The sequence below is a fragment of the Salvelinus fontinalis genome, unplaced genomic scaffold (assembly GCF_029448725.1).
Source record: "Salvelinus fontinalis isolate EN_2023a unplaced genomic scaffold, ASM2944872v1 scaffold_0254, whole genome shotgun sequence".
Lineage (NCBI taxonomy): Eukaryota > Metazoa > Chordata > Actinopteri > Salmoniformes > Salmonidae > Salvelinus > Salvelinus fontinalis.
In genome coordinates this window covers 816-28747 of record NW_026600463.1, presented here as the reverse complement: position 1 = coordinate 28747, position 27932 = coordinate 816, and the positions used below count along the sequence as shown (strand labels likewise).

Below are 27932 nucleotides of genomic sequence, written 5' to 3'. Positions count from 1 at the left end.
CCCAGTTGGTCAAATATTTGTTGTTCGTTTACTATTTTTGTGGGGACTTCACGTCCACACACATCAAAAACAGGTAACTTGAGTCGTGTTTTTCAAACAGATTTATTAAAATTCCTTTCTTTGTGAAAGTCAACCTTTCAAGGTATTGAAGCCATTAATGCCTGGATAGGATAGTATTTCTGTCCCAAACGATTTCACTTCTAAAAAATAGACCCTATTTAGAAAATATGACATTTCGGCTTCACTCAGTAGCATTTCCTCTTATAAATAGATGTATTTTGTCATCCTTTCCTCAATCACACCATATATACAGACCATCAGGACCACGGTACCATAACACCAACGTTAGAACAGGGTGGTATCCATTATCTTTGTATCTGTGCCATTACAGCGTCTGACAGCTTGGGCAGTGCCATTGAAGTAGTCAATCTTCTTCTTCACGATTAGCTGATCCCTCCTAATGATCCGGTTGGACATGACTCCAACAGGGTTACCAGGAGGGATCAGCCAATGAAGTTGGAAGTCCAACCCAGTTGACTACATTAAAATGGTGGAAGCCCTCAACGGCGCTGCCCATGCTAATACAGCCTTTTGGCCACTAAAGGCGTCTGTCATTCTCTATGGTGGTATTCCACAAAGCAGGAGCAATGTTTTTAGCTCAGCTGGCTAACTACCGTAAATATTCTGAAACACCAGATTTCCTATCCTGGTCCCAAATCTGTTTGTGCTCTGTCCAACTCCATTGTTCATTGTCAAGCCAAACGTGTTTGGTATAACAATGAGTGACAAAGAGTTTGCATGATGGCACAAACAGCCTGTCACTCAGGCTTCATATTTCCTAGTGCAGAGATGTAATAAACACACTTGTTATTAGTATGACATTCTCTCAGGACTTCCCATGCTAAACTTGAAACAGATGAGATACAAACCAGAGAAATACAAATAGTGTCTCAAAGTAAGATGGCTGACATATTGCCTCCTGCTTTGTGAATTGCCGCCCTGCGTTATCAAACATGTGACTCACTCAGCATGTAATCAATCAACAGACGAAGTAGACATGTACAGTGAACAACAGCGCATTGGGGGGCACAGAGCAACAAATAGATACATAAATACACAAAGTAGACTTTCAAGGGTGCACACTCGCACCCTTTTACACTCCAGCCTTAAATACAACATCTTACTTACACACTTACCAGGGTACATGCTCACAAACGGGGTAGGAGGATATTTTTCAGACCATGTGATCTGACAAGGTAAAACCTTTAGGGTCCAGATAGATCATATTACTAGGGTCCAGTAAGATCCTATTACTAGGGTCCAGTAAGATCCTATTACTAGGGTCCAGTTAGATCCTATTACTAGGGTCCAGATAGATCCTATTACTAGGGTCCAGATAGATCCTATTACTAGGGTCCAGATAGATCCTATTACTAGGGTCCAGATAGATCCTATTACTAGGGTCCAGATAGATCCTATTACTAGGGTCCAGATAGATCCTATTACCAGGGTCCAGATAGATCCTATTACCAGGGTCCAGATAGATCCTATTACCAGGGTCCAGATAGATCCTATTACCAGGGTCCAGTTAGATCCTATTACTAGGGTCCAGTTAGATCCTATTACTAGGGTCCAGTTAGATCCTATTACTAGGGTCCAGTTAGATCCTATTACTAGGGTCCAGTTAGATCCTTTTACTAGGGTCCAGATAGATCCTATTACTAGGGTCCAGATAGATCCTATTACCAGGGTCCAGTTAGATCCTATTACTAGGGTCCAGTTAGATCCTATTACTAGGGTCCAGTTAGATCATTTTACTAGGGTCCAGATAGATCATATTACTAGGGTCCAGTTAGATCCTATTACTAGGGTCCAGATCAGTATTTCCTTATCAGGACACATGGTCAGATAAAACTTCTGGCCCTATATTATGTTGAATATCTTTGCTGAAGGAGAGAAGGGAAACCTCCACCCCCTGATAAGAGTTTTAGTGCATAGCTTTGAATGCAGCAGCTATAGAATACACCTTATAATTGTGCCAAGGCCACCATGAGACAGTTATTACCCAGGAGACACCAAGGGGTGCCAAAGGGAACATTGTGCCATGGCCTGGTAGTGCCAGGTTGAGCACACAGTGGGTTTGGTATTGGGGAGAAGGGTTGAGCAGCAGTGCAATAACATAGGCATATTTGCAGAAATAGTAGTATGGGTAGCTTTTCTCACCCTTCTCTCCTGAAATACCTTATCTGCGTCTTGCCAGACATCAGCATCAGTCTGAGTGGGGCATTTTCAGCATGTTGTTCATGTATCATCTCAGACTTACACCAGTCTTTGTTCTCCAAGGTCAAATCTAAATGAGGTTACAGTGGACTAGTGTTTTTTTTCTTGTACACGTGCAAATGAACACACACACCTGCGCACACAAATGTGTTTCAAACACACACACACACACGTACGTACATCTTAGGCTAGCGTTCATGTAGAATGGATATGGCTTTCTGTACCCTCTCAGGCTTTAACACATAACAGACGGGATCGAAACGGCACTTTCTCCTGAGACATTCCAAAGGGTGAGTCTTAATAGTCAATAACAGTCTTCTTCCTCTCGCCTCCATCTGCGCTGATCTGACAAAAAAATGATGGGTGAAAACAACAAGGTAGGATCTAACCAAAGGATCCACTTTCAGCTGTCCATTTTCTTTTCAGACCAGTGAGAACCAAGGGAAGGAGTCGAGGCGAAGAAGCCACAAGACTTTCGAGACACCCCAAAAGCCCTCACTCTCATGAAAACTCTGGATACTAGACAAAAACCTGCAGCTTATTCTGAAAGGTGGAATAACGTTCCAGGGAAAAAACACATTGTGAACTACCTAGAAATGGAGTAGAACAGACATTCGTCTTTGTCGTGGAGAAAACGGGCCTCATAGTCTGCTCTATACATTTCTATCTGCAATTTGTGATTGTTTTCACCCCCACGGCACTAGAGGACGCCGGTGAGGCACATGAGGACAGCCACGTGCAGAATCAGCAGGTAGCCAAGGAAGAGGTAGCGCGAGCGGGCCCGTGACGTCAGCAGCTTGGAGCAGTACAGGCTCCGCCCCCGAATCCAGCGCCTGCAGGCCAGCATCCCGCCTTTCACCTGGTTAGGAGAGGGAGGGGAGAGTCATTCGTCAAACAGGCATTGGTAATCATATTGGTTGCCATTGGTCATCATACATGTGATTGATGATTGGTGAGTCAAGAAGAACAGTCCTAGCCTGAGTGCCAGTCTGTTTGTGCCATCATGCCAACTCCTTGTCATGCCCAACACGTTTGCCTTGCAATGACAGTAATGGAGTTGACCAGAGCACATAGTAGAATGAGGATGCACATGTCAAATAACACACGTTTTAGCTTGATTCTTTTTACATTTGTTGAATTCAATATCTAAACCAGCCCCAACGTTACTTCTGCCTTTCTCCAGGGGTGCTGACAAGAGCACAAACAGATCTGGGACCAGGTAGTTCTGCATCGGTGGCGGCTGGTGCCGTTTAAGATTAGGGAGGATGTTAGTTTTTTTGTTGGTGCATGGCCTTATTTCTATTACATCATATTGGATGATGTCATTCTTATTCCATTCACCCAGCTCAATGTAACATCCATAGGTTTAGGCTACTACAAGATACTCAACTTTGCCGTATAAGAATCATGATGTTGCTACACCCTAGCCTACAAATTAAAGTTTATAACATAGTTGCACAGGTCGAGAGACACATTTTGGTAATCAAAATGACAGACAGTGACACATTCAACGCAGCCTTGAACACTCCTGCCTGCGTTTAGCTGATCTGGGGTGAAATCATTAGTCCAAACAGTTGCAAAATGGAAAAATAACTTTTCATTGGACAAATTCAGGTAAGTCTCTCCCCATTTCATTTGATTCCATTTTTCAATTTATTTTTTATTTTTGAATATATATTTTTTTACAGTTTTCTCCCCAATTTTGTGCTATCCAATTGGTAGTTACAGTCCTGTCTCATCGATGCAACTCCCGTACGGATTCAGGAGAGGCGAAGGTCGATCCCTGCCGGCCAAACCCTCCCCTAACCCGGACGACGCTGGGCCAATTGTGGGCCGCCCCATAGGTCTCCCGGCCGCGACAGAGCCTGGACTCGAACCCAGAATCTCTAGTGGCACAGCTAGCACTGCGATGCAGTACCTTAGACCACTGCGCCACTCGGGAGGCCCATATTTGCTTCCATTTATTAAGAAACGTTTTGAAACAGAATCGGCGGAATGAATACACCCGATCACACAGTTCACTTTCATAGTATCCACATACAGCATCAAACACTTTCCATCTGGCATCTACAGGCTCTCCTCCTCTCACCTTTTCCCTTCGCTTGTGGACTTCAGTGCACAACAGCGGTCTGTGACCAGGTGCAAAAGAGACATATCCAAGCCAAACCGCTACACAGCCTTCATTATTGTCACCATATTAACGTTATAGTCAACCTAGAACTAACACGTTAGTAAACCCACAATCCAATCCATGTGTACAATTACACAAAACAGTGTACAGCAAGCAGTTTAGCAGTTACACCGACGGGCCACGGTGGCAATAAATTAATTGGATTGAGATGCAGCAAAGAAACAGACAGATTTTAATGGGTATTTTTATTATTATGCCAAATAGCTTTCCACAAGGTTGCGGACATCGACTCATTTAAGTTTTGTGAATAACACTGACCTTGCGTGTGAACAGGGGTTCGTTGGGGTTGAGGATGAGGGCCTCCCACTCCTCTTCTGTATCCAGCTGGATGCTGAAGTCTCTCTGGGTCGTCCTGGATGGACTGGAGTCAACACTGGAGAGGAAAGAGACATCCGCCTTTAGTACTGAGTGTGTGAATTCAATTCAAATAACTTTATTCATCCCTGCGCGGCAATTACTTTATGCATGTGCTTCTGCAACAACAATCAAAACTACCACAGCGACAACCATTCACATCATCATCAAATCATCATGAACCGTTACCAGCATAACAACTACTGACAGGTCTATCTAAAAAGCACCTGTGTCAGAAAGTATGAACATGTGCCAAAGAGAAAGGGTCTATTCTCATTGATGAGAATTAAGAATCATTTTGAAAGATTCTTGAGAGTAGGAGCTAAGGGTCTATTCTTGTTCACGAGAAATTAAGGAGAATTTCTAGAGATTCTTGAGAGTAATTGATTCTCGAGAGGTATTGCGCGCAAATCGATTTTGTCCCGCCACACGATCACAATACACCGGTTGAAATATCAAAACAAACTCTGAACCAATTATATTAATATGGGGACAGGTCGAAAAGCATTAAACATTTATGGCAATTTATCTAGCTAGCTAGCAGTTAGTAGCTAATTTGTCCTATTTAGCTAGCTTTCTGTTGCTAGCTAATTTGTCCTGGGATATAAATGTTGAGTTGTTATTTTACCTGAAATGCACAAGGTCCTCTACTCCGACAATTAATCCACACATAAAACGGTCAACCGAATCATTTCTAGTCATCTATCCTTATTTCAGGCTTTTTCTTCTTTGACTTTATAATGGCGATTGGCATCTAACTTTCATAATAAGATGTATTAACACAACCAACCGACCGACCTCAGTTCATCTTTCAATCACCCACATGAGGAGATGGCACGTGGGTATATGCTTCTAAAAGCCAATGAGGAGATGGGAGGCAGGACTTGCATTGCGTTCAGCGTCACAAACAGAAGCAACTTCTATTTTAGCGCCTGGCAACGCAGACGCTCTTTGGCGCGAGCGAGCAGTGTGGGTGCAATGATTGAATAACATTATTATTTTGCAACGCTCAAACACTCGTCCGGTTTGGGTAGCGTGTTAGAGTGTGAGACAGAGACAGAGTGTGTATGTTATTAATGGTCAAATTAAAGTTTATTAGCTACATTTCCTGTCGTCTCCCCTAATGTCAGTGATGGTGTTGACATTGAAGGCTGTAGTGAACGTTGAGAATGCTGTGAGGCCAGACTGCTGTTTGGCATGACAATGAGTTGGCATGGTAACTCAAACAGACGGGCACCCACACATAGTGTGAGAATAGCTGTGTGTGTGTGTGTCCAGTTGTGGCAAAATCTTTACCTATCCCAGTACTACAGAATACATACTATCCTCCTCCTCAGACCAGACCCCTCCCCTAGGCATGTCTCAACCCTGCATTAGTGTGTGTGTGTGTGTGTGTGTGTGCATGTCACCTCTTGGCTCTGTCCTCAGCCAGTCCCAGAGCTTCCTCGGCTGCTTCCCTCCTGGTCCTCTCTTCAGCCAGACTCTCACTTAGCTGAACCACGCTCTGCTCCACCTCCACCAGCCTGGAACACACACACACAATGTAGTCATTCTGACACGCCTTGTCATGCCAAACAGTCTGGCATCACGGTATTCTCAATGCTCACTATGAAACCGTATTTATGAGAGGTCACTGATTGGTTGTTGATATATATATGAAGACTGGCAGACTGTTTGGCTTGACACTGACAGCAATGGTTGGCAAGAGCACAAACAGATCTGGAAACAGGCTAACCATGCATGGACACTGAGAGCGAGAGAAAAAGAAAGGGAGAGAAAGAAAGTGAGAACATAAGAGAGAGAGAGCAAAACATACCAACAAAGTGAGAGACCGAGAGAGAGAGAGAGAGAGAGAGAGAGAGAGAGAGAGTTTGAGAGAGAGACAGACGAAGGGACAGAGAGTCACCTGGTCCTGAGCTCGCCGGCCTCCAGTGCTTCCATGTCTACCACAGCACTGCTCCTCTCCTGGGGAGCTCCCGGAGCCACTTCTACAGACACCGCCCCCTGCTGGACGGGAGAGACAACAGCAGGACATTGGAGCTGATTCACTTCAGTAGGATGAGCATGTGTCCAACGTTAAATGCAAACATACATATAGTAACCTACTGACACAGAGTACAGCCAGGCTACTATTCATTAAAACACAGACGGACAAGGATACACACACAGTCAGACACAGATACCAGACAAACACACTATAGTCATTCAGACACCAGACAAGCCTGAGACACACACACACGACTTTCTACCTTTGCAAGGCCCTGGTGGTGCTGGTTAGGCAGGGCTTGGTTCTCCAGCCAATAGCAGCGGTTCTGGGTGTCTCTCAGCGTCTGAGACACTGCCCTCAGCTGGGTCGACACACCCCCTTTCTCCTCCACCACTTGCTGCAGCTGAGATAGGGAGATGAGGAGAGGACAGAGGAGCGGTTGGGAGATGAGGAGAGGACAGAGGAGCGGTTGAGAGATGAGGAGAGGACAGAGGAGCGGTTTGGAGATGAGGAGAGGACAGAGGAGCGGTTGGGAGATGAGGAGAGGACAGAGGAGCGGTTGAGAGATGAGGAAAGGACAGAGGAGCGGTTGGGAGATGAGGAGAGGACAGAGGAGCGGTTGGGAGATGAGGAGAGGACAGAGGAGCGGTTGGGAGATGAGGAGAGGACAGAGGAGCGGTTGGGAGATGAGGAGAGGACAGAGGAGCGGTTGGGAGATGAGGAGAGGACAGAGGAGCGGTTGGGAGATGAGGAGAGGACAGAGGAGCGGTTGGGAGATGAGGAGAGGACAGAGGAGCGGTTGAGAGATGAGGAGAGGACAGAGGAGCGGTTGGGAGATGAGGAGAGGACAGAGGAGCGGTTGGGAGATGAGGAGAGGACAGAGGAGCGGTTGAGAGATGAGGAGAGGACAGAGGAGCGGTTGGGAGGAGAAAAGATTTGTGTTGAGTATGGTGAACTTAGTAGAAAATTATTCAATACCTGTGCGTTGGTTTCTGTGTTCAGCACTTTGGTTGCAGAGCTGATTTGGGTCGTTTTGTGAGTGCGTGCGTGTTCAGTACCTTGGCGTTGAGCTGCTGGCAGTGCAGATCTCTCTGCTGGATCTCATAGAGGCAGCGCTGCAGGTGACTCTGCAGCTGAGTTCTCTCTGCCTGGAGCTGGGTCAGTGACGGGTCATCAGACACATCCTTTCCCACCAGGGCCATGGTCTCCTTCCTCTCCCCAGCCAGACGCTGGCACTCAGACTGCAGCCTGCTACTCTCAGACCTGGGGAGGAACAGAGGTCAGAGGTCATTGCCTCAACACTTGAGTACCCACTGGTGGACCCAGTCAGTAGTGTGGTTTATTCAGTGGTCTCTCTTTAGTAGCGGACAATCAATCTATTTGTATGGCTGCAGTAAGCAGTGAACCACTACTGGGCAAAACAAGGAACACACATGGAGGCGTGGGTCAGGGGAGATTCCACTTCCACTTCAAACGCAGTCAATATAAGAGGCGTATTGAAAATAGATGTGCCTTTTTTTTCCCAATTCTCTAACTGAAATGGAATTGAGCCCTGCTTTGTATTGGAGATGGGGTTGGCAGGAGATCTAGCAGCTGAAGGGGATTGTCATCACGAGACAACTCATATAGTGCTTGACCATGGGGACCTGCCAGGGCATGTGAGCGAGTGGGGGTTGGGAGGGCTCTGTGTGGGTGGGGAGACAACCTGAAGGGACACAATGAGGACAGATGGATGGGCTGTCACCTGCTGGTGAGCTAAACACCTTTTCTGGTGCAGCAACACAGTTTCCACTGTGGTAACTAGATGCCATCTGTTGCGTAACAATTACATCATTTGCATTTTTTTTTTGTGAAATGTGAAGCGGGGCCTTTGTTCACCATTTACACTCAGGGGAATTGGCATATATGAACAGGGCCAAATAATAATTTCTCTAACAGAAAATAATATGAGAAGCATAGGCCTATGTACAATCATGGTAGCAGTTGAAAGGAAACACTTTGGAGATTATGGGGAAATGATCAGAACAAAGGTGAGGAGACAACATTTCATCTGACAAGACCGAATCCAAAAATAAACTTGTTAATTTTATGTGATTTTTACATTTACTCTACTTTTCGCAGCATCTGTATACATTTGGTAACATGATAACAATATTCACGCAACATTTGGGGTAATTGCAACATAAGACAATAAAATGACAAGGGTTTGAGTGAGAGGTCTGACTGGTGTCTCCATTAGGCCACACACCTCTCCAAACTGTGGGTTTGAGTGAGAGGTCTGACTGGTGTCTCCATTAGGCCACACACCTCTCCAAACTGTGGGTTTGAGTGAGAGGTCTGAGTGGTGTCTCCATTAGGCCACACACCTCTCCAAACTGTGGGTTTGAGTGAGAGGTCTGACTGGTGTCTCCATTAGGCCACACACCTCTCCAAACTGTGGGTTTGAGTGAGAGGTCTGACTGGTGTCTCCATTAGGCCACACACCTCTCCAAACTGTGGGTTTGAGTGAGAGGTCTGACTGGTGTCTCCATTAGGCCACACACCTCTCCAAACTGTGGGTTTGAGTGAGAGGTCTGACTGGTGTCTCCAAGAGGTCACACACCTCTCCAAACTGTGGGTTTGAGTGAGAGGTCTGACTGGTGTCTCCAAGAGGTCACACACCTCTCCAAACTGTGGGTTTGAGTGAGAGGTCTGACTGGTGTCTCCAAGAGGCCTCACACCTCTAATTTCAATACATGTATCACTCAACGAAAGAGCCTTCAAGCTGTGCAATTGAGGAAGTTACATAATAAAAATAAAATAAAAGGTTAAGTAAATACAAAAATATATATGAAGCAAGCACAGTGGTAATTTTTTGTTTGGAACACAGCCCTGCATCCCCACCATTACTGTCTAGATCAGGTGGGCATGCTCATTCTATTGCCAACAAGACTAGCCAAGTTCTAAAAAACGATTATACGGCGTTAGGATTTCACAAGGCACTTCAGAGAAACACACACATTTTGATTTGATGAGTCGTGAGGGCATTCAAGTGCGTGTTCCACTGCAAATTTTCTTCACAATAAAGCAAACATTCTGTTTAGATCAACCCAGGGTATGATGGGTTGTAATTCTACATCAATCATAGAGATCATACATTTCCATACTGTGAATTTAGAAATGTGAAGTGCACATTTGGACTCCCGTGTGTGTGGTTTGCTTGTATTACATCAAAGACATAATTATTATAATCCTCGACGGCTCATCTTTCAGAACACATTGAATGCTTTCGAGCATTGACCTCACCAATGTGCAAAAGTAACCCAATTGGCAGAAGTAATACAATTTAATGGCCAACTCAAATCTTTGTAGGTTCAGTTAGGATCTTACCTCAGTTCAGCCAGCTCTGCCTGGTACCCGCTGACTTCTGTTTCAGTCTGCAGTTTGAAGGCCTGTGCCTGCTGCAAGGCGCTCTGCAGCTCATCCACCCTCTGTCTCATCTCCTTTAATAGACAAAACAAACCACTAGAGACACAACAACAACGCACATTGAGGAGACTCATTTGAACACTTCACAAAAAAACTGCATTCCTGCGACACAACCAAATTGTCATGCTTGCACACACCAAAGCCATGACAGGTAGATTAGCTATTTTACTGGTCCCCTGCATGCTGTCAGGAAGTTCACACACCAAAGCCATGACAGGTAGATTAGCTTTTTGACTGGTCCCCTGCATGCTCTCAGCAAGTTCACACACACAGCCTAAACCAAAACACAACCAAATGACAACCAAACAACATGCTTTGAGTCACAACTGGTGACTTACCAGCACATCTCTCCCAGTCTGAAGGACCTGAATATCACTGCTTCTATGGCTATTTGACTCCCCCGTGTTTGCGATGTCTACTACCTCTGGACCTAATCCTTGCCTGGACTCGAATGCCCTCTTTGCCCCAGCCAGCTCCTCCATCAGCCGGTCTCGGTCATCTTGGAGGCTGGCCATGGACCTAGAGAAAGCAAATACCTTACTGCTATATGTGTTGTTTTCCAGGAAAACCCGTTGGAGCTGCCCTTCCTTCTCTGACAAGGCCACAGACAGCTCGTCTACCAGTGAAGTGAGCTGGGAGGGAGCATCTTTGCTCTCTAGAGCAGAGAGTTTCTGTACCAGTATATGTCTCTCTTTGGCCAAGGTGGCCAGCTCCGAGGTCGTGTCGCCTAGACATCTCTCCACCTTGGTCATGGCCCCCTGGGTCTCTCGGAGCTCCTCGTCGTATCGGTTCTGGAGGATCTTGAAGTCCTCGATGAGCTGGTCGCGGTCGTTCTGCAAGGCGGCCATGGCTTTACCCAGAGACTCGTTCTGAGACTTCAGGTCCGTGCTTTGGACTCTAGCATTGGACAGCAGCTGCTCAGTGTGCATCAGGTCCCTGGCCAGCTCAGCAAGCCTCTGGTCAGCGGTCTCCTTCTCGTTTCTCATCAGTTCGACTTCTTGTTCAAAGGCATCGAGCTCGCTGTTGTACTTGTCCTCTGCCTCTCCCAGTTTCTTCTCAGTCTCATGCTCCAGGAGCTGCAGGCTGCCTTTCCAGTCATCCGCTGCCACTTTCTGAGCAAACAGTTTTTGCTGGAGGTCGTTACATTCCGCAGCTTTGGCTGCCACGGCATGCTGCAAGTCGGCAATCACTTTGCCTTTATTCGTTTCTTGCAGTCCCTTATTCAGGGCCAATATGTTAGCTTCCAGATCAGTGACCTGTGTTTGAAGTTTGGAATTCTCAGCTTTAAAGGCATCGCTTGCCTCTCCTTCCCTCTTGAGTTCCAGAAGGGTCTTCCGGTTCTGCTTTTCAGCTGTGGCTTTTTGGTTTTCCAGGTTTTTGATGGCATCTTGCTGCTTCCTGAGCAACTCTTTCAACTGGCTGTCCTTCAAGGACAGGACCCGATTCAAGTCTTCTCTATATCTGATCAGCTGTGCCCTGAGCATGGCATTCTCCGAGTTCAGATCATCCATCTGATGAAGGAGAGTCCTAATCTCGTGTTTAAGGCCCTTGGTTGCACTGAGGTCTCCTTCAGCCGACCCCTCCTTGCCTTGCATTACAGTCTGATTCCTTGCCTCAGACATCCTATATTCTGACATCAAACGCTCTCTCTCTGTCTGCAAGGAGACCATGGAGTTCCTGAATGTTTCCATCTGAGCAGCCATTTTTTCCTTTTCCTGAATGGACTTGTCAACTTTCATTTGAAGGGATTTTACTTTGTTCTCCAGCCTTCTGAACTCCTTGTCAGCTTTCTCCCTTTCATAGTACAAGGCGGTTAGTCTGTCCTCGTAGCCTTTAACCTGGGCACGGTGATTGGCTTGCAGCTGTTCTAGATACCCAGACATCTGTCCATCTCTGGAGGACAGCAGAGAGGAGATTTCTGCATCTTTGTTCTGCAGGAGTGACTTCAGGTGCAGTGAAATGGCCTCCTGTTTCTCAAAATCAACCTGAAGCATGTCACTGTGAGACTGCGAGAGGAGTAGCTGGGACTCTGTGTCTAAAAGTGTATTTTCCAGCTGCTGGAGATCAAACTCCATTTTAGATGTGGAATCTACACTGCCAGTGAGATGTCTGTTGAGTACACACCTATCCTGTTCTAATCTATCAACCTGCTCACTCAGTTCCTGCAACTGTTGATTCAGGAGCTCCACGGTTTCGTTAAGCTCTCTATTGCTGGCACCCATTATAAACAACTGCCTCTGCTGAGCTGTGGCAGCTACTGTGTAATCACCAAGTGTCCTTTCCAGCCTCGACTTGGTTACCTGCAGTTCAGTCACCTCCTTCTCTTTCACTCGAATGTCTTCAAGGAATCTCGTTATGACAAAGCCCTGTTCTAGAAGCTGGCTATCCTTCTCATGCAAGGTATTTAGGAACATATCATTCCACTGTTTCACAGCATCGGTACCCTGAGGACTAGAGGACAGGGCTGCTAACTTAGCTAAATTAGTGTCAGCCTCTCTCTTCAGAGTATTCATCTGTAAATCTTGAGAATCTATTTTCCTCTTCAATTCTAAAACTACTTGACTCTCCTTCTCCTTGGAACCCATAAGTTCCTCTATATGTTGCTGTAAAATTACCTCCCTCTCCATGAAAATACTCTTTTGCTGCTCAGCTACATGCTGTAGTGCTTTAGTTCTCTCCATGACCTGACATTCTGATTGGTTGTTCTTTTCTGATACAACCTCAACCAATTGGTCTTTTTCAGAGCTAATGTTTGTCAAATCTTTCTTTGCCTCATTGAGAAGGTTCTTGTGTGTGGTAAGCTCAGCTTCAAGATGCCTCCTCCCTTCTTCTAGACAAGATATCCTCTCTGTCATTTCCCTCAGCTCCTTTTCCACCTGTTCATGCGCTGACTCTGAAGCCTTCAGAGACCTTTCTAGGTCTAAAATCAGCTCCTGGTATTTGATGGAGTCATGTTGCAAATGATTGATTTCATGATGCTTTTCTTTCAGCAGTTCCTGTAGCTCCTTCTTTATATTTCTGGAGCCCTCATTGCCTCTCTGGAACATTTTGAGTTTCTCCTCAAACTCCTTAACTAACTTCAGCTGCTGTTCCTCCTTCTCCTGGCAAACCTGAGTCGCCTTCTCTTTGCTCTCAGTCAATTGAGAGGAGAGCTGTGTGTTCTGGGCTTGGAGAACATTGACTGTCTCTGTCAGTTCATCAATTCTTTCAGCGTTTTTGAGGATCACTATCTCCAAATATTCATTCTCATGTTTTACTTTGTCTGAGATCTCTTGGACATTTTCAAGCTCCTCTTGTAATATAGACTTGTCGTCCTCCAAGATCCTGACCTTCTCATTTAGGCTGATGATCTCTTGGCTGTGTCTGTTGATCATTTCTTGGAGCTCTGAGATTGCATCGTCTTTTTCTCCCAATTCCTTTTCATGCTTATTCTGCATTTGTTTAATTCTTTCAGAGAGAGTTTCTTTCTCCTTTTGCATTAACTTATTGATTTCCTGTTGGGAAGCAAGTTCTGTCTTCTGTGACTCAATCTGGGCAGTCAGTGAATTATTCAAAATGAGTGCATCATCTAGTTTAAGCTGCATGTTTTGCTCACATGCTTTTGATTCGGTGGGCCACTTTTCTAATGAACAGGTTGCTTCTTTGAGTGCCTCTGCCAGACTGCCATTGTTGAGCTGAATCTCTGTTAGCTTCCGCCTGAGCGCTTCTGAGGACTCTACAAGGCTGTGGATCTCTGCTTCCAAGTGGTTGTTTTTAATAGTCAACTCTTCAACTGTGGCTTTCTGCTTATCGTCAAACTCTAGCAAGTCTATTCTGATTTTTTTATTCTCCTCCTCCAGCTCTTCCATTTTCTGCTGCTTTGCCTTAGTAAACTTTCTCATCTTCTCCTTAATTTTCTCATTTTCATCCTCCATCTCCCCAACTTGCTTCTCCAGATTCTCCCTCTCAGATTCAGATTTGTGTGCTTTAAAGATAGCTTCTTGTCTCTCTCTTCTTGCCCCCTCCAATAGTTGTCTCATCTTGTCCATTTCGCTACTGACATTCTCGTACGCTTGTAAAAGTGACTCATACTCCTGTTTCAGCTCTGTGTGCTTAGATTTCCACTCCGACAACTCATCCGTCTGCGAGTCTTTCAGGGACTCAAGCTGACACGAAAATGCCTGTTTCTGTTGGGTGATATTTTCTATGGTGAGTTTGAGGCTTTCACAGGCTGCAGATAAATTGTGATTATCATTGAGGATGCGATCAACCTCGGCAATGAGCTTCTCTTTCTCCTTGCTCAGGGATGATACAGAACTCTCCAGATCCTCTTTTTGTTGTTTCAACTTGGCAACAGACGTTTCCAGTACAATGGATGGTGCCCCAATTTCTTCATTTTTAGCTGAGAGTATACGTATTTGTTCCTTCAGAGAGCTATTATCTTTCAAGATTTCTTTCCTGGAAACTAAGGCTGCTTGAAGCTTCCTGGTGAGAAGTGCTGTTTTGCTTTGGTTGCCCTGATCCTTTGTTTTGCTGGCATCTTCTTGAGACCTCTGCTGAAGCTCATCAACTTCAGTCCTCATCTTTTCCATGGCAACTTCGTGAAGGTGAATCTGCCGCTGCAGTTGCTGTTCCAAGGCAGCAATAAGCTCTTCCTTTTCTGTGGCCAGAGCCTGAGAAATCACCAGGGCATCATCTCTTTCCTTGAGACTCATCTCATGTTCTTCAGGGGATATCTTAAGATACTGGACCTCCTTCCCAATTACCCCAATCTGTTCAGAGGATTTATCCTGCAAACCAGGTATCTTTTGAAGAAGCTCCTCATGTACTTTTCCAGCTTCCTTTAGCTGAGCATCCAGCATGGCAACTTCACAGTTTAATTGTTCTATGACCATGTAGGCGCTTTCTTTTTCCTGCTGTAGTGATTCCATGTGCAGCTTATGACTTTCCATTTCAGCCTGGGACTCTGCAGAATGGGACTGTGCTTTTTCAAGCTCCACTTTTAGCTGTTCCTTTTCTTCACCGAGTTGCTGTTGAGTTTCAGCCCAAGTGTTTTGGAGGATTTGAAGTTCAGACGATTGCTGGGCGATGGTAGTGAGTGCATTCTCCAGCTCTCCTTTCATTCGATCCCTGTCCTCTATTAGTTCTTTGCTTTCACTTATAAATTTGTGTAACTGGGATTCTTTCTCACCAACAAGTGCTTCTAAGGTGTGTTTTAGCTCCTCCACTGTGGCTTGTAATGCGCCCAACTGGTTCTGCAGCACCAGGTGGTCATCTACCATAGTTTGTTTTTCCTGCTGGTGCTGCTGCTCGGCCATCTCCATTGCTTGTTGCTGTCTTGCGAGCTCTTCCATCTTCTCCTTTATCTCTGCATGTGCTTTTTCAAGTTGACTTTCTGTGCAGCTCATTCTCTCAGATAATGCTTTGGACTTCTGTTCCAGTGCTATGAGAACCTTGTCCTTATTTGCCAACTCAGAGGACATGCTTTCCAGTTTGAAGTGAAGGGTTTCTAGCTCTGCTTGATATGATGAGGAGTCATGCACTTGACTCTCCCTCTCTGATAGGGATATGTTGAGGTCTTGAAGAGTTTTATCCCGTTCCTGTACAAGCAGTCTTAGGGTCTCCAATTCACCTAGCTGAGAGACTGAGGCCTGACTGATTTCTTCAAACTTCTTGACCTTCTGGTCGTAACTTAACTGGACAGCATAAAGGTCATTGGTCTGCTGACAGTGTTGTTCCAGGAGTGCTTTATAATCATCTTTTAATTCTGAAAGCTCTTGGGTGTACTTTTTCTCACTTTCTTGAGACTTCTTAATAGTCTCTTTTCGTGCCAGTAAAGCAGCTTGAGCCTTTTTCTGCATCATTGCCTTTTCTTGCTTCACCTTCGTCAACTCGTTTTCAATGTCAACAGCTGTAGCGCTGGAACTTGACATGTCCTCCTTCAAACTCTCCTCGCTCTTTTTCATATCCTCTTGAAGCTTCTCTAACCTCAGCATCATACCACTTCTCTCCTGTTCAAAAGCCTCCTCTTTCTCAGAGATGTTGGAATTAAGTTGATCAATGATGATGCTCTTTTCATTGAGATGATGCAGTGCTGTTGTCAAACTTGCTTCTTGTTCATCTAGTTTCGCCTGCAAAGTTTGCATATTTATTTCAAAATGTTCTACAAGACTGTCTCGCACTGTTAAGACCTTGGCCAGTTCTAGGAATTCACCCTCTTTCTGATGAACTTGCTGTTTAATATCTGCAACAATGTCTTCATGCTCTTTTGCAGTAGCTTGAGCCTGTAAAGTGAGTTCTTGCAACCGATCCTGTAGGCCTGAAATCTCCATTCCTTTATTCACATTCTGCTCTATTTGATGTTCATGCTCCTCTAGCTTCTTCAATAGTTCTTTCCTTACAACCAGGGCAGCTTGGAGCTTCTTTTTCATGACCTCTTTTTCTTTGGTTAACTTAGTGAGCTGAGTGTTGAGATGATCCTTTTCTTTAACCAAATCTCCATTCTCCAAATCCTTGGTCTCAAGTTCACTTTGAGAGCGTGACAGATGACCTTTGCTCTCTTCTAGTTGCAAGGACATATGTTCAAGCTGTTTCATAGAGCTACTTTGTGCATTTTCCAAGCTGTCCAGCTGTGAGAGGAAATTACTATTTTCCTCTGCGTATTTCATCCTTTCGTTTGAGGCGGATTCAATTACCTGCGCTACTGAAGCATCTTTCTCCCTTAACTGTTGACTGAGACCTGCTAGCAATTCCTTCTGGTGACTTATTTGGATGGTCATGCAGCTGACCTGCTCATCTTTCGTTTGGATGTCACTAAGTAGAGCTGTCTGTTTAATACCTGCCTCTCTCAGATTTTCAGTCTCAGTTTGGAGCTGTGCATGAAGGTGCTGTATTTTTTCTTGCAATAAAACATTCTGTTGATTCTCACCTCGATAGCCCATTTCTTTATCATTAAGGGTACACTCTGTCCGTTTCAACAATTCTGAAACTTTATTTAATTCACCCCTCAAAGAATCTAGCTCACACTGATGTCTTTCTCTCAACTGTTTGAGCATAGTCTGTAGGGAGACCTTTTCCTCCTCTAAAGCAACTACTCTATCAGACATGGTTAGGGACAATACAGACAAATCTTTGTCAGAACACTCTTTGCTGACCTCCAATTGTCTTAACTCACTTTCCATATCTTGAAGAGCCTGCCTCAATTCAATATTATGCTTGTCTTTTTCCTGGACAGATACTAAGATGTTTTCAATCTGAACCCTGGACGAGGATGCCTCTACCTCTTTCGCTTTAAGCAGATCTGAACCCTGTCTAATTGCTGTTGCTGCCTCTGACAACTTTTCATGTAAACTATCTAGGTCTTGTTTCAATGCTTGAACTTTAAAATCTTTAGACTTAATTTCATTTTCAACACTTTTCAACTGCTCCGCAATGAGATTTTTATCCTGCGTCTCTCTATCCAGGACCGATAGCCACTCCTTCTCAGAGTCCTGAAGAGTTTGCCCTATCTTTTGAATGTCTGATTTCAATCCGGTGATTTCTTCACCTTTGACACTAACCTCAACCTGTAGTCTTTCCTTCTCAGCCACCATTTTCTCCATGACTTCGTTCACGCTGCTGGATTGCTGCTGCTTTTGGAGATGCAGCTGCTCCTGCATTGTTTGTATCTGGCTGCTGTAGCTCTTGTCATGTTCGTCTCTCTCAATTATGAGTTTCTGAACTTCTTGCTGCAGACGTTCTTTTTCACTGATTGCTGCATCCAGCCGCTGTTGATTTTCTTGCTTTGACAGAGCGATCTCCTCTCTTAGCTTGTTATTTTGCTCTTCTAGTTTCTGCATTTCTGATATTACGTGCTCTGCCTGTTTCACCTGGGCTGTGTACTGACTGTTAATGGCATGAAGAGACATCTCTCTCTGCTCAAGATTTTCTGTCAGTGCATTTACCTGAGCAGCCACATGCAAATACTGAGATTTTAGTCTCTCAATTTCGACAGTGAATGTTGTGGTGCTCCTTTGATGGGTAGCAAGGGCGTCTTCCTTTTGTTTCGAAAGGTCGACATTCAGTGTTTGTATTTGCCGAAGGTCTTGACGTAGCAAGGAAGACTCATTCCTCAGCACCTCTATGGTGCTTTCTGCTGCCTGAACTGCGCCGTTGCTGTCACTGAGGGCCTTATTAAGACTGGACATCTCTTCGGCCCTTTGAGAAAGCATCGTCCGAGCTTCCCGGAGCTCCTCTAAATGAGCAGCATACTTCTCCTGAACATTTACAAAGGCACTTTGGTTCTGCTCTGCTGACTGGCTGAGGCTTGCAGACTTAGTGGAGAGTTCCTGAATCTGACCCTGCAGTTGTGACACCAACTCTGTGCTCTCCATGAACTGGGTTTTGAAGAGGGCTGCTTCATCTGCCCTTCTCTGCAGCTCCTGAAGGGACTTTGACTGGTCCATAACGACAGTCCCTCTTTCCTCTAAGGCTTGTTGAAGTCGTGCCACTTCAGAGGACTGGGCACTGAGGCTACTATTGAGCTTTGAAACAGACTCTTGGAGGTGTGAAAGCTGCTCTTTTAAGCTCTCACATTCTGCATCTTTGGTATTGAGCTTTAAAACGGACTCTTGGAGGTGCGAAAGCTGCTCTTTTAAGCGCTCACATTCTGTATCTTTGGTTTTGAGTTTTGAATTTAGGCTTTCGCTAACAGCTGAGGAGGTGCTTTGGGCCTCAAGGATGAACTTGACTTTCTCTTTCAGGGTCTCTTCTAACAGGGATGACTCAGAGGTCAGGCTGTCAACTTGACCTCTGAGCTGTGTGGTGGAATCCTCCAGCTCTGAAACATATGTCCTTAAACTCACATAATCATCAACTTTCTGCTTAAGCTGTGCCTCTTGTTCTTCAAGCCTCCCACTGAGCTGGTTACTCTGTTCCACCGCATTACGCAGATCACCCTGAAGCTGTTTCATTGTTTCCGCACTTGAATTCAGCTGGGTTTTGAAATCCTCAGATTCTAAGGTGAACTTCTCTCTGAGCAGACTCAGCCGTTTCTCCGCCTCATGCAGCGAAACATCTCTGTCTTGAAGGCTTTTCTGAAGACTCTGAGCTTGTGTCTGCAGCTCAGTGATGGCCTGGCTCATCTGACCCTCACCCTCTACTGACTTAGCTTGTAACTGCTTAATAAACATCTCCTGCTGTTTTAGGGACTCACCTTTCTGCTGTAAATTCAAACCTAAGCTATCCCTGTCCAAGCAGGCTGCTGTCAGTTGCTTTGTTAAATTAGACACATAACTGTCCCTGTTAGAGAACTCTGCCTTGAGAACTGAAATCTCTTCAAGTTTCTTGGATGCCTCTGTGACAGAGTTTTTCAGTTCGGTTTTTAGTCTGACATTCTGTTCATTCAATGCTTGGATGTTGTCCTTAAGATCTAATATCTCAGTTTGCCTCTGTTCCATCTCTTCCCTCAGCTTGTTGTTTTCTGCTGCGTGGTTCTCCAGAGTGGTCTTCAGCTCTGTGTTTTCAGACTCCAACTTCGCACTGCTCTCGTTCATGACACCAAGCTGACTGCTTAGTGACTTCAATGACTCGTTCCTCTGGTTCAGCTCGTCTTTGTGGTTTTCACAGTTCTGTGTCATTTGTCTGAAGGTCTCTTCTTTTTCTTCCAGACGCTGGGTCAGTTGTGAGCATTGCCCTTCGAGTGATTTAGTCTCGCCCTGCAGTTGATTAAGTTTATTCTGTAAAGAGCTCCACTCCTCTGCTTTCTGCTGCAACATGGTGTCTTTCTCTGTGAGCCCAGATTTCAGTGCGGTCCCCTGCTCCTGTAATAGAGCCAATGTCTCCTGGAGTTGCGACAACTCTCTCTGCTGGGCCTCTAATTGTGAGTTTTGATTTCTGATAGTCTTCTCTTTTTCGGTCATGTTGTTGTTCAGTTGATCAAGTTGTGTGTTTAAGCTTTCAACTTGGTCTTGTGAATGTGCAAGTGCCTCTTCACTCCCTCTAAGCAATTTGGTGAGATTAGTACATGTATTTGTTTTGTCCAGCAAACTCTCTGAAACGGTCTGTTTGTTTTGCTCTAGGACTTTGTTGAGTTCCTCTACTGCGACACTGAGATCCTTTTTGTCTTCCAGTAGCCCTTCAATAATTTTGCAGTTTTCTGAATGTTGCATTGCAAAATTGGAAAGTTTATCTTGAAGTAAGTTCTTCTCCTTGCTTAATTCAGAAATGGACTCCGACTGTACAGCTAATTCCTGTTGCAGTATCTGCTTCTCCTCTGTCAGACTGTTCAGTTGTGAGCACAGGTTTGTGTTCTGCTCAAGAGTCACATTTACCCTTCTATCAAGCTCAGATGCAACCTGCATTTGCTGGGCAAGTTCCTTATCTCTGACCTCATAAGCAGCTCGGAGTTGTTGGTTTTGCTCACTCAGTGCCTGGATGTGACTGTGGAGGCCAACCACCTCAGTTTGCCTCTGTTCCATCTCATGTCTCAGCTTGTTGTTTTCTGCTGCGTGGTTCTCCAGAGTGGTCTTCAGCTCTGTGTTTTCAGACGCCAACTTCGCACTGCTCTCGTTCATGACACCAAGCTGACTGCTTAGTGACTTCAATGACTCGTTCCTCTGGTTCAGCTCGTCTTTGTGGTTTTCACAGTCCTGTGTCATTTGTCTGAAGGTCTCTTCTTTTTCTTCCAGACGCTGGGTCAGTTGTGAGCATTGTCCTTTAAGTGATTTAGTCTCACCCTGTAACTTGGATAGAAGCTTTTTCTGCTGCCCAAGTTTATTCTGTAAAGAGCTACACTCATCTGATTTGTGCTGCAATACGGTGTCTTTCTCCGTGAGCCCAGTTTTCAGGGCAGTCTCCTGCTCCTGCAGTAAATACATTGTTTCCTGGAGTTGCGACAGCTGGCTCTGCTGTGCCTCTACTTGTGAGTTTTGATCAGTGACAGACTTCTCTTTTTCAGCAATGTTGAGATGGAACTGCTCCACCTGAGTGTTCAAACTGTCAATTTGCACCTGTAAACGTGCAACTGTCTCCTCCTTTTCCCTGAGTGTTTTAGTTAGAAGACTACATTCATTTGTTTTCTCAAATAGACTCTTGGAAATTGACTGTTTATTTTGCTCCATGACCTTGTTCAGTTCATTGGCTCTAACACTCAGCTCCTCCTTGTCTTTCAGAAGCCCTTCAATGACTTCGCTGTTTTCTGAATGCTGTGTTTCGAAGTCAGAGACTTTGCTTCTCAGAAAATCCCTTTCATCGGTCATCTCTGAAATGGATTTCTGCTTTCCAGCTATATCCTGTTGCAATCTCTGATTCTCCTCTCTGAGGCCATTTGCTTGAGAGTTCAAACTGCTGTTAAGTTCAAGAGCTGCGGTAGATTTTGTATTAAGCTCGTCTACAAGCTGCTTTTGCGACTTAAGTTCATCTACCTTCTCCTTCAGGTCAGCTTGCAGTTGTTGTTTTTCAGTCTTCATGTTGTTCAAGAGCTTCTTCATATTTGAGATATTTTCCAATTTAACCTGCAGGTCTTTCGCCAACTTCTCCTTTTCAGAATCTCTGACTTGCAGTTCTGTGTTACATTTCTGTTGCTCTACTTCGGCCTCTTCCTGGATGGCCCTGAGTTTTTCGTCAAGAGAGGATATTGTCTCCAGTTTTTCTTGCACCTCTTTTTTCAACTGTACCTGACACTCTGTCTGCTTCTCTAGCTGGTTGGACAGGGTCTTAAGGTCATCGTTGTGTTTGGACACCTCTGCGCGAAGCTTGTTCCGTTCCTCCTTGACCGATTTGAGTTCTTTCTCATACGTCTGCTCCTTGTCCTGGAGCTGGTCTTTCAGTGTCTTGCAGGATGTACTTGCTTCCCTCAACTGAGAGATGAGACCCTCGGACTCCTGTAGTTTCTGGGAAGCAACAGTCACATGCTCCTTCAGTGAAGAGATCTGAGTTTCGCACTCCAAGAGATGATTACGATGGTCCACGTTGTGCTGCTGGATCTCCCCTCGAAGTTCCAGGATGGTCCGCTTGTCCTCTTCCACTTGCTTCCTCAGCTCCTCCACCTCTACTGTCCTCGACTCCTTCTCCTCTTTGGCCTTGCTCAGCTCAGTCTCTGCATCCTTCAGCTGTTCCACCAGCTCTGCCGTCCTGGTGTTCAGAGCCTGCTGGTCCGAGTTCTGAGAGTCTCTGATGATCTGTGCCTCCCGCTCCGATTTGGTGAGGGCGGTCTCGATGCGAACCAGGTCCTCCTCCTTGTGCTTGATCTCCTGCTTCAGCACCATGATCTGCTCTGCGTACTCCGCCATGTTGCCCAAGAGGGCAAAGATCTCCTTGTCCTTGTCTGAGAGGACGTCTCTGAGGTTATCAATCTCCCGTTCACAGCTTTGAAGGTTGTGGATTAGCTGAGACCTTTCTTCCAGATGGGTGGTGTTCAACTTGTCCAGTTCATCGTTTGTTTGATCCAGGTCGTTTTGAAGAGTCTTTATTGTGGCCTCTTGTTTCTGTGTCTACGGGTTTGGAAAAAATACAAGTATGTTACTGGAGGCAGAAATCTCCTAAAGTACTGTCAATATCATTGCCATTTAATGAGTGTGAAGTTAATAGTTTGCCTAAACTATTAAATCTGAGATAAACATCACTTCTGGTTACTTATATGCAAAAACTCTAACCTGAATTCCAATTAATATGTATATTTCATCACAGTAATAATTAAGCCATGGTAGTCATATACCGAAAACCTTACCTTCTCTTTAAGCACACTCAGCTTATGTGTGAGATCTGCAACCGCTGTCTTCAGTTCTGAACACTGTTTTTCAAAGGTACTGCATTTTGTGGAGACTTCAGTGAGCTGAAAGAAGAAAAGAAGGTGTCATGACTTACTATAAAACAGATTTGACTATTAATTGATGGCCAAAACAGGCTACTGTACTTACATTGTTCTCAGATTGAAGCAGCTTGTCGGCGACCTCTTTGTGCTGCGCCTCCTTTTCCATTAAAGAATCTCGGAGGCTGTCGATGAGCTCCAGTTTCTCAGAGGTCTTGACTAATGTGTTCTCCTTCTCTATAAGAGAGGTTTCGAGACACTCTTGGGTGTCGCTCAGTCTAAAAAGCATCAAAGAGAAAGGAGATGTTTTAAAGGTTACAAATGAGGACATGGTGATAATCTAAAAACAAAATAGCACACACACATGATCATCCTCAGTGCACAACTTTACCCATGCTTGATTGTATTTGTTTATTAATAATTTGCATATGACTGCAGTTAGATGCATGGAGCCAAACTATTCAGTACAAAAACCTTACATTCCTTTTACCCTTAAATGACTAACTGGCACTGGATACAAATTTGGGAAATGAACCGGTCTACTAGTTGTGTGTGACCCGTGACCTTTTTTGAATTGTGTGGGCTTACCCTATGAGCTGCTCGTTGAGGCTGGTGACCAGGAGATGGTGTTTCTCTGCATCCCTGCTCTGCTGGCTCCGAAGGCTGGCCAGTTGACCCTGTAGTCTCTCGGACTCGTTCTGTGGGGAGGGGAGGAGAGGGAAGGTTTAACATGGTTTGGAGAAAAGCTCAGCGTAAAGCCGGTAGGAAGCTCACTCCATCTCACTGCACACATATTGACCCAAAATACTACTCCCTTTCTTCTATGTACAGTGTTAGGTTTAGTCCAAACAACACACCATAAAAGGAACACAATTCAGCTTTCAGGACATTTTGGCTTAGTATCATTTCTATTATCTTTTTTGCCTTTCTTAGGGTAAAACAATGCTTTGAACTTGGCCTGATTAGAATTGTCAAATACTTTTGAATGCTCCTTATATGATGGTTGAACAATTAACCAACCAGGTGAGTTTGTTCTCCACACCAAGTGAGTTTGTTCTCCACACCAAGTGAGTTTGTGGCCAAAATATGCTCAACACAGCACTCGCTTATTAGAAGACTGCTCGCAAGCCGTGAACACAGAACAGTGGGTTTCCAAAACAAACAAGCCAAAGGATTAGTCTTCACTGCCGGAGGTGCTCTCTCTAGCGCACACAAACACTAACACACCTGGGAAACCCAAAATGGATGCCTTTCTTCATCTACATCAAACGTCACCTGTGTTAGAGGGGTTTGTTACAAAATCCTAGTCCTCGGGAGGAAACATGCAATAAACTGAATAGTACAAATTAATTCAGTAAAAAGTCAATCCAAAAGCAAAAGCAAAACAAACTCCCAAACACAAAGGAGAACTTATAAGATGCAAAATGTTGATAATGGGAGCAGCTGACAAAGTTACAATATACTGGTTTAGATTTCCACTACCTCAGGAACTGGCACAGGTAAGTAAACCCCAAAGTCAGTTGTGTGCTTCTTTTTATTAACAGACCAGGAGGTATAGGAGGGTATAAGTGGGTCATCTATGGTGAGTGGTATGGAAGTGTGAGAGGGGAGAAAGAAAGGTCCCTTAAGTCAGTGGTTCCTAAACTGTGGGGTTCCCCCCCCCCAACATTTTTTTGGGAACTTTTTTGGGAATTTTTTTGGCTATCAACTTACTCTTGAAAGTTGTAATTATAGAATGGACAAGGGGAAATTTCGAATTGGGTAGTAAATTATCAGTACCGTAATTTCCGGACTATAAGCCGCTACTTTTTTCCCACGCTTTGAACCTTGCGCTTTATACAATGACGCGGCTAATTTATGGATTTTTCCCGCTTTCACAAATTCATGCCGCCAAAAAACTGAGCACCGTCATATAATGTGAAGTAAATCGAGCGCGCTCAAACTTTCCATCATTCTGATTACGGTAGTCATTTTGTCACCCTCATCATGGCAAAGACACGGAGAAATGCATATGATGCAGCTTTCAATTTGAAGGCGATCGATCTGGCTGTTTGAAAAAGAAATAGAGCTTCTGCACGGGAGCTTGGCCTTAATGAGTCGATGATAAGACGTTGGAAACAGCAGCGTGAGAAACTGACTTAGTGCAAAAAGACAACAAAAGCTTTCAGAGGAAAGAAAAGCAGATGGCCCGAACTAGAAAATGGATTGGATGACAAGTGGGGAGAAATCCTTTTCTAAAACGGGCCGCATGCGAAGAGCGACTTATGGTCAAGTCTGCCAGTGGGTCCTGACAGCGTGGAGCTGCTGCGTATTGAAGAAGAGGGCAGCATAAGCTCAGCGGGGAATTTGCCTCCGGATGAAAGTGAGGAGAGCACAATGAAAACGATCCAACATCGGATGAAGCAATTCTGAGGCTATTCAACTCCGACACCAAAGGAGATGACTTCAGTGGTTTCAGTGCACAGGAGGAAGATAGTGACCAAGGACTTTCTTGGTAGGCTACTGTTTACTGCTATTTAAAAAAAAAAAAATGTTACAAGCCTGTTTCGTTAAAGCCTATTTATTTTTGTTACAAGACGTGTTTCGTTAAAGCCTATTTATTTTTGTTACAAGCCGTGTTTCGTTTAAAGGCTGTGTAAAGTTAATTTGTTTCAATGTACCGGTAGGCACCTGCGGCTTATAGACACGTGCGGCTTATTTATGTACAAAATACATTTTTTTTTTAATTCAGTGGGTGCGGCTTATATTCAGGTGCGCTTAATAGTCCAGCAATTACGGTATTCCTCTTGATATGTCGGTCATTGTATACCTTAGAGATCTATTTATAACTTGTCAGAAATTTGCAGATCAACTAGCAAATGTCAGCTAATGTTTTTTAGCTAGGTTTTTAGCACAGATTGTGTAGTAATGTTCGAGTCACTCAAATATTTCATGAATACACATTAGACATGGCAGAATGTATATAACTGCAAGTAAATTAGCTTAAAAACGGCAACATTTTCTCTATAACCAATTAAAAAATTTGTAGAATTTCAGGAAATATGCTTTAAACCGGCAAAATGTATGAACAGTTTGTGTCATGAACAGTGCTTGTGCCAATAGAAACAGACGTGGTGTGTGGGATGTTCCCCCAATGCTGGAACGGGGGCCTGAGTGAAAAAGTTTTGGAACCCCTGCTTTAAGTGTCTTTATGGAGGCTATCTTGGTACAGTGTGGCATTCTGCAAGGTGCATGTGGTTCTGATAGCTCTACAAGGTGTGAGATATGAGGGTCCAACCAGGTCTGTGAGACGTGAGAGTTTACCTGTAGGGACTCGATGCGAGCCTGTAGCTGCAGCCGGTCCTCAAGGTCCTGACAGCGGTCCTCCAGGCCTAGGATCTGTTCCTGCAGCTGGTTCCTCTCCAGCTCCAACTCCTCCACTACCGACCGTAGGCCACCTGTAAGGGCAGTCGCATAGACAAGAAAGAGACAATCAACTCAGTGGTTGAGAAATCTGGTAGTTATCTATCATCATCAACAATAATTAGCGAAAATGGATGCAAATTGTAGTCATAGAAACAGCCCTTTATACAGTCACAACTGAAACGTTTCCATGCAAACATATTGTTGAGATGGATTACAATGTTTATGATAGTTGGCCTGCTACTTGCCCCATGCAAGGTCACTGGTTTTTGGACATTTATTTATATTTTTTTGTCCCATTAAAAACCATGAACCTTTCAACACAGTGAATGTGTCAAACACAAGGAGAGATAAGAGGAAAATGAAGAACAGACAGGGCATGCAAAACAACATAAAAGCCAAACACTTACCACGGACGGGGGGAACTCTCCACCTAAATTCATATGAACTGACAAGAGTTCAATGCATTCGACATGGACCAACATCGTAGCGAGCCAAATACTAGCCAGTTCAACCAGCATGCACATGTTCCAATAATAACCATCTCAACTTGTGATGAGATAACACAAAACCCCACAGATGAGTCAACCTTAGGGAATGTATCCACTCTGGGGTTGAATGTGTTAGACTGGAGGGAGAAAAAACACCAACATGTAAAACTCCCAAAACGGCGGAGGAGTGTTAGGCCTACGTTGACAAAATGACCAAAAAACAACCCAAAGGACTAAAACATCTCAAGCTCCCAAAATGGTGGTGGGTGGGTGACAAATACACAAAAAGCGACAACGTGCATGCCAGCGTAAACTGTCTAGTGGGTCTCACACCTGTGTTGGGGGAAGTGTACTCAGGCCACCAACCTCCCATGTTCTCCCCCTCCTCCTCCATCGGGGTGGTGCTCTCAGATCCGCCACTGTGTGGGTCCTGGTGGAACGCCTGCTTGCCATCAAACTCAAAGTCCTCCTGCGTGGGGGTGGGGTGACAATACTCATTTTAGTCTAGTGACTGAAGTACATATCGTCTGGGATGTTACAGAGGATAGCGTACAAATCTAACGTCAGACAGAACTACAGTAACATTTAATCTCCCTTGTTATACTGATCATCTACAGGCATCCTTGCTGGCCGTGACCATGTGACCACGCTCTCCGAGGGTGTCTCAGGGAGAGTTGGGATATGCAATAATTCACACGTGTATTAATACACTTGTACTTGAAAGAGGACAAATATTATCACACATAAAATTATTATTATTGCTGCCTTATTCCTTCCCAGCTCTGAACTCACCACACCCTCCTTCTACCAAATCACTCACCCATCTTGCCACTTCCCCTCCATCATTCATTCTCCCCCTCTCCCTTTTACTCCGTACCTGCAGGCTGTGTTGGTGGGCGGTGCCTCCCATTTTCTTGCCGCCCCTATGTGGCCCTGTGAGACCCCGGGCCTGCACCAGCTCCTCCTCCAACTCCTGCTGCCGGCTGGCCAGCG

General features: G+C 44.8%; 1 protein-coding gene across 4 annotated transcripts; it reads right to left on the bottom strand.

Annotated features, from left to right (window-relative positions):
- Positions 1–86: 86 nt before the first annotated feature.
- Positions 87–27932, bottom strand: LOC129844931 (golgin subfamily B member 1-like; the record flags this gene model as incomplete). Of its 4 annotated transcripts, none has more annotated exon segments than XM_055913092.1 (14): positions 87–3139; positions 4730–4844; positions 6235–6348; positions 6732–6832; positions 7075–7215; positions 7871–8075; positions 10182–10294; positions 10619–22729; positions 22966–23070; positions 23156–23324; positions 23635–23744; positions 26350–26483; positions 27273–27408; positions 27817–27932. In XM_055913092.1, coding segments are annotated over 14 exon segments (13829 nt in total), but the record flags the coding sequence as incomplete, so codon positions are not given.